Source organism: Hordeum vulgare, chromosome 1H (genome assembly GCF_904849725.1).
Source record: "Hordeum vulgare subsp. vulgare chromosome 1H, MorexV3_pseudomolecules_assembly, whole genome shotgun sequence".
Taxonomy (NCBI): domain Eukaryota; kingdom Viridiplantae; phylum Streptophyta; class Magnoliopsida; order Poales; family Poaceae; genus Hordeum; species Hordeum vulgare.
Genome location: NC_058518.1, coordinates 7,283,363 through 7,290,714, shown reverse-complemented (window position 1 = coordinate 7,290,714; position 7,352 = coordinate 7,283,363). Strand labels below are relative to the sequence as shown.

General features: G+C 46.6%; 1 protein-coding gene across 1 annotated transcript; it reads right to left on the bottom strand.

Annotated features, from left to right (window-relative positions):
• Positions 1-1,935: 1,935 nt before the first annotated feature.
• On the bottom strand, positions 1,936-5,544 carry LOC123404071 (beta-galactosidase 1-like). Its single transcript, XM_045098001.1, has 11 exons — positions 5,380-5,544; positions 5,009-5,284; positions 4,830-4,922; positions 4,549-4,701; positions 4,346-4,434; positions 4,076-4,181; positions 3,866-3,953; positions 3,615-3,736; positions 3,155-3,513; positions 2,975-3,063; positions 1,936-2,879 (listed from the first exon to the last, which is right to left on the bottom strand). The coding sequence occupies exons 1-11, from the start codon at positions 5,542-5,544 to the stop codon at positions 1,936-1,938; spliced, it is 2,484 nt and encodes an 827-aa protein (XP_044953936.1).
• Positions 5,545-7,352: the final 1,808 nt, after the last annotated feature.

Sequence of the window (7,352 nt, the reverse complement as noted above, 5' to 3'; positions counted from 1 at the left end):
AGCGCCAGCAGTGAGCCTGCACATTGCCAGAAATACATAGGAATCACCATGGATTTCCACCGGCCAACTGCAGAGATCCATGTGGACGCACGTTATAGGGCTGCTGCACTTGCACGTTGAGAGCGGCATGTCGCCGGTTAACCTACATCCCAGTTGTAACTCGATCGCCAGTATTGTTGCCAACTCTGTGTCAGAAAAATATGAGGGTGTTACGTGAAGAATAACACATGCATAGGAGGCATATACCATACTCAACACAAGAGCCCATGCAAGATCACATGCATAAGAGATAGTAAGAACGATACATGGAATTCGTTCAGGTAGCAACAGTTTAGTACCTTGCACCGCAGATGTGGGATCTAAAATTCTAGATGCTCCTGGTCTGGTATGACTCTGAAGTATATAGAACTTACAAGTATAGAATAATAGTACATTTTTTAAGGCAAACTCGCGAACTTGTTACTGCGTCAGTGTTTACAGGGGCGAACAGAAGATCTTCAACATGGCCTAACCAAGTATTACGACCAACTCCCAGAGTAAGTGAATGTTACAGCGTCATGTGTAACTGCTCCGTACTGCACCACACTGCCGGTTTAGCCCCCCCCCCCCCCCCCCGAGTGTAACTCTTATTGTCAACTATGTGTGAGAAGAATATGAGGGTGTTACGTGCTGATGAATGACACAAGAGGCCTGCGTTATCGCATGCATAAGAATGATATTGTAGATGGTCCATAGGCATATAGTACCATAATTAACACAAGAGCCCTGCATTATCACATGCATCAGAATGATACGGTACATGGAATTCGTCCAGGTGTAGCAAAAGTTTAGTACATGTAGCTAGCATCGCAGATGTGGGATCTAAAATTCTATATGCTCCTGGTCCGGACTTTAATTGAATAACATTTGTGATAGTTACAGAACCTTATTGTTTCAAACTATGTGATGAGTACATATGAAACTTGGAAAATCACCGCAACAAATTCTTCATGTGCCTGTGTCTCCGACGGAAAATCTTCCCCATAACAAAACGAGCTGCCACAATCACCCCAACAAATTCTAGATTGAACCTTGATCCATCAAAAATCACATGAACTGAACCATGCATTTGTTCTAGGCTAATTAGCCCCCTAACACATATCCTGCAGAATAATTAACCTGTTCCTCACGGTAGCTAACACTTAGAGCACTAACAATCGCATGTGAAGACCACATTTGATCATCAATTTAAAATGTTTTCCCCGAAATGTCATATAACTTATTTAAAGAACTTTACCACATAAGTGATACGTTATTTACATAATGTTTGTGATGGTTATAGTAGAACACTTGCTCGCACACTTGAGAGGGCCACTGTGCGAGTTAATCAGAAAATATATGTAATAGAATGAAATAATACTTTTTTGTTAAGCAATGGAAAATCGTATTATTTAGATTTACAAGAAGTTTAAACAAACCTTTTTATTATCAACAGAATGAGACATGAGAAAGAACATTAAAAATAAATAAGTGTATTTGTTTGTGCCAAATGAATGGAACATTATGTAGAAAAAGTTAATTTTTTTAAACTATACGTGGATGCTGTTAAATATTTAATTTAATTAAAGGTGCAAAATTTATTTTCCCACGTTGTTACTTGTGATTCAAATAAGCAAACCCATATGTATATAAGAAATAGAAATTACCAACGCATATGTATTGTCTGCCTGTTTCTTCAACCGAAAATCTTCACCCTATAGCAAACTGATCGAGGAGGCGAAAAATTCTTGGTTTAACCTCGATGATCTCCATCGAAAATCACATGAAGCGAACCATGTAATTGTTCTGGGCTAATTACTTAGCCCCCTAACACATATGCCTAGCTCCTGATTGACGTTAGCTAACACTAAGCCTAAACGACACTAACTATAATTTATTCCTTGGTTCATGTGGGGATCAGCAGGTTGCCTGCACGGTGAGCACGCCGGAGTCACACCCGGACCCGGCGCGGAAGTCCTCCGTGTGCCGCACCGTGCACGACTCCTTGCCGACGCACGCTGCCGTGAACGCCGCCAGCGCCGCCTTGGACTCGCAGCCGCCCTGGTACGCGCCGCACTTGCCGCGCGTGACGCCGAGGCTGGCCACGTCCACGCTGGAGATGGTCCTGCCATGGCTGCACGCCAGCGCCACCTCGTCGCCGACCTCGGCGGCCTCCGCGCACGCCGCCCCGACAGCGACGGTGTGGAAGCTCACCCTCGTCGGGTCGCCGCCGGCCTCCTCGAACAGCACCATCGTGTTGGGCTCGCCGGCCTTGAGGAACGACCGTGGCACATGGTAGAACCTCTGGGACGGCTCGTTGCAGCCAGTGAGGCACTTCTGCCCGTCGCCATCCGCCATGAATGTGCCGCGGTAGTCGCACCGCCGGCAGCCGTCCATGTCCGCGGCGACGTATGACGGCCAGTAGCGGCCCAGGTTGTTGCCGTTGACCCACACCACGCCCTTGCCGAGCCCCAGCAGGTCCGCCACCACGGGCTCCTCACCGGTGGGGGCCTCAAAGGTCGCCTTGTACCAGGTGAAGGGGCGGTGCACCGGGATGGTGCCGCCTCTCCATTGGCTGCGGTCCTTGGCCTTGTCGAGGTGGGTCTCCCTGTACTCGCCGGCGAGGCCGGCCTTGTAGGACCAGGAGCTGTTGGAGAGGTCGTAGGCGGTGGTGTTGGTGACGGTGTCGACGAGCTTCACCGGCCCTCCCACGATGCCGGCGGGCATCATCTCGAACAGAGCACCATAGTTCTTGAGCCCGATGGTGGCGCTGAGGAGGGAGATGTAGTTCTTGCCAGAGTGGAGCTTCACCGGTGTCTCCATTTGGAAGACGAATCCGCCATTAGGAGCGTAGTGCCTCCCTGCATGCCAATTAATCAAATCAATTAACATTAGCTTGATCAAGTTCATTAATCCATCAGTGTGCAAACCACTCAGAGTATATTGGGACGCTCACCAACAAGCTTGCCATTGACGAAAGCGTAGAGCTCATGGCCAGTCGTGTTCACGTGCAACTTGTAGTTCGATTCCCCCTTGTGCTCCAAGCTGCACATTTTGATCATCACCAGAGATTAATTTATATTTCAATCTTATGCAACAGTGTAGTTCTGTATTAAGCATCAAGATGTTTGATTACCTTGTCCTGTACCATAGGTAGTCGCTCTGGTCGCCCGACGTCGCGATCTGCTCGAGCAGCTCGTTCTTCCTGAAGTTACCCTTCTCGTCCGTCATGAAAGGATGGAGGTTCTCGGGCATCCACGACCAAGCAAGGCCATCCGTCACGGTTTCCACCCCCGGCCTCTTCACCATCACCGACGTCTGTGTCTTGATCTTGGCGCTGTTGTACGCGACGGTCTTGCAGTCCGGCAGGATGCTCACGGACCATGCGGGCACGACATGGGTTGCGCCGTCGTCGAGGGTCACATTGACCTCCTTGTCGTCGAACTTGTTGCTGATGAAGCAGGCAGAGGAGTTGTCCAGCGTGTACTTGGTAACCTAGTGTAGATATTGATGAACCAAATGGATCAATTTTGTTGTGAACACCATTAAAAACAGTGCTAGGATTTTTGTATTGTATGTGAATGCATGTTAGTTACCATGACGTTGGTGTTGCCCATGGTGGTGTCCTTGTAGTCCCCATGGAGTAGGATCTTCTCCATGGACTTGAGGACATTGTGGAGGTCCTTGAGGTGCCCGTATTTTGGCTGCCTGATGTTACCTGAAAACAAAAACATAAAAGGATAATGAATATGATTTGCATATTGACACTAATTATTAATTTACAAGATGCAAATAAGCTTGGGACGAATATATGAATTGAAGGAACAACAAGAGATGGTTCACGTACCGTACTCATCGAGAGGGGCATCGTAGTCATAGCTGGTTGTGATGTATGGGCCACCCGACGTGCGGCCAAAGTTGGTGCCACCATGGTACTGATCACATATAAATTGACGATCAACATGTCAAATGATGTAAAATTCAGTTCATGCCAGCCTGCTAGAGGATGGAAATTAATGTAGAAGAGAAAAGTATAGATTAGTTATAAATCAATCACCATGTAGTAGTTCTGGAGCGATCCTCGCGTCTGGAAGAACATGGCAACAGAGAAGGCGATGTCTTCGGCGGACCGGTGGAAATCAGGCTTGTCCCAGGCTTTGAACCTAATTATATATCGTGGATAAAATGTAAGAGCAATCTGAACTTCATTCAACATATAGTAGAACGTGCTAACCAATTTCGCGCATATGCATGTAGGTTCCATAAGAAAAAAAGAAGGAAAATTAATATATAAAGGTTGATCCAGGTATATATATATGTAGGGTACCAGCCAGTCCAGTTCTCAGTCCAGATCTTGGGGATGTCGGTCCTCTTGGGGAACCAGTCGTGGCAGTAGAAGCCGTTGCAGGTGTTGATCTAGTAATTAAGAAGACTTAGCATTGAGTTTTTTTTGTTTTACACTTGGGAAGAAAGAAGAATAATAATTGGTAGAGACAAAAATAGGAAAGATGAAAATGTGCATGCGCTGACCACGTTGGGTGGGACGTCTTGGTCCTGCTGGCACATGATCCACGGCACGCCTACGTTCTGCTTGTTGGCCATGGCGGCGCACCAGTGGATGTACTCAGACGCCGACTCGTCGTTGTTGAGCTTGTCCATGACGTTCCCGTACTCGTTCTCGATCTATATATGTAAATTGTTCACATATATATATGTTATATTCACTGATCCACTCTTTTGTCGACGACAAGTAGCTAGGAATGCAAGCTAGATAAGTTTCACATAATTAATATTAGTTAGTTACTACGTACCTGAGAGAGGATGATGGGGCCTCCCTGTCCGGCGAACATCTTGGCCTCCTTGAGCTTGTCGACGATGAGGGTCGTGAAGGTCTCCATCTCTTGCTGCAAGCATCAATAACTTGGTCGTATTTTGACCTCCAAGGAAAACCATTATATTGTTGGGAAGGATCTGCTAGCAGTGTGGGTACCTCGAAGGGGTTGTTGTGCATGCGGAACTGCATGCCGGAGATGTCGCGCAGCCATGCCGGCAGGCCGCCGTAGTTCCACTCGCCGCAGATGTAGGGGCCGATGCGGAGGATGGCGTACATGCCGGCGTCCTGGACCTCCTTGAAGAAGCGCACGATGTCGTAGCTGCCCTCGAAGTTGTACTGCCGGCGGCGAGGCTCGTGGCCGTTCCAGAAGACGTACGTCTCGATGGCGTCCAGCCCGCCCTCCTTGGCCTTCCTGATCAGATCCGGCCACATCTGCAGGCAAGCAACGATCGAGACTTACAATTCATTCATGGAAACTAAGACGAGACGATGGTGTATTCATCTGCTGCTCCGTGTGCAATGCATACCTCTGGCGTGCTCCTGGGGTAGTGGATGGAGCCGGAGATGAGGAGGCGGCGCTCGCCATCGATGACCATCGACCGGCCGTCGTACCCGACCTCAGTGCCGCTGGCGACGGCCGCGGCCGCCGCGAGGAGGAGGAGCGCAAGTGGTTGCCACGACACGCGCTCCATGGCGAGAAGCTGCTAGCTAGGGAGAAGAAAGGATGCACGCACGCACCGCCGGCCGTGTGTATTTATTGGGGAAAGAAAGATATATTGGCGTGGATTAGTAGGATAAGCAAAGAGCCACGCACGCACTCATGCGTGCAGCTAACAAACTGCGTTAGAGCCATGGATTAGTAGGATAAGCACGCGTGTGTATATGGAAGTGCATATTCACATGGACTCTTGTTTTAAATCAGATGGTCTATTCGTTTTATCTATTCTTTGATTAGGAAGGGAGAGAGTCGCGATGAGAGAGCACATGCATCTGTGAAAGTATGATTTGATCGAACTGTCTCTTTCATTGATGATCCATGAGGATTAAATACACAGGGAATTAACCGTCGCCACGAACGGATGCGTCCGCTCGTGGGGGTCGTGAAAAAACCGTCGCGTCGGTTGGCTAGCAACCCGCACGAAGCGGTTCTGTACAAGGGAGGATTATTCCCTAATTATTATAATTAGTTTAAAATAAATCCTAACACCCCCTAATCCTCGCTTGTCCTTGAGACCCATCATCTTTGAAATGTTCTCCTCCAAAACCCTGTGGAAAAAATTGAGAAGAAAACATACAATATGCCATGAAAAACTCCTTCTAAAACCCAGTGGGAAAATAAAGAGAAAATGACATATATCGTCCATGCTTGCATTGATATTGCCTCATTAAAAACCTTTCGTGAGAAACCATGTGGAAAAACTCCCTGTGGTAGAAATTCTGTAAGAAAGGTACAAGGACACGGAAGCTTCCTGTGGTAGGCCATTCAACCTAAAGCATTGTTTGAAATTGCATCAACATAGCCAAAAGTGAAAGTTGATTGAGAAATAATCCCAACCGAAGAGCTTCTTGCAAGCCTATGATCACTCCTAGCTTGCGTGCCCTACAAATACATCCACAAATGTGTTGATTAATTCATAATTCCTTTAATTTTGTATTGATAAGTTTCGAAAAAAATCAATTTCGTGAATTAGACTACGTACTCTGCCCATCGAAAGGCGTTGTCCAAGGCTTGGAGAGAGCCTCCAACGTATGGAGTCGGAGGGTTATCTCCAGTGGCAATCCACCATCCCACCGGGATCCTTACTGCATTGAGCCCGTTTACCGCCATGAAGCATGGAATCAACAAAGTTGAACTAAGCACATGCTCTATAAAACCCAGATTGAGGGAGTACTACCTATGTTACTCCCACTATGGGTAGTATCAAGGAGAGGTACTTCCTCCTTCTTGGTGTATAGGTCATCTTAGGTTGTGCATCGCGGCCAAGACGAAGAGAAAAAAAAGAAAAAAAAATGTTAATTTTTCTAATTAATACCATTGCATGCAATGAATTGATCGCTGCTGTTGTGGACACTGTGCCTTTTATAGGGACAAAATAATAGCAACAAAAGGAGAGGTAGACATGAAGAAAAAACTTATACCAACAAAGTTGATGGTCAAATTTATAGGGACTAGTCGGGTGTCCACCATCAGACGAGGGAGGAACACGGGACGAGGTAGACATGAAGAAAAAACTTATACCAACAAAGTTGAACGTCTTCTTAGTTTCGTAGTCCCTTCGTTTGGAATGGATGTATCTAGGTTTATTTTAGTTGTAGATACATTTATTTTTATTACTTTTACGACAAGTAATTCCAGACGAAGGGAGTATATTTGTATTGAACATGTTTATTAGGTTTTACATTTAGATTTATATATAATAGGTGAAGGAAGTTTAGGCTAGAATCGTTAAACGGGATATACAGAGAGCAATGAGCATGATCCACGTGACGTGAAGTGTAT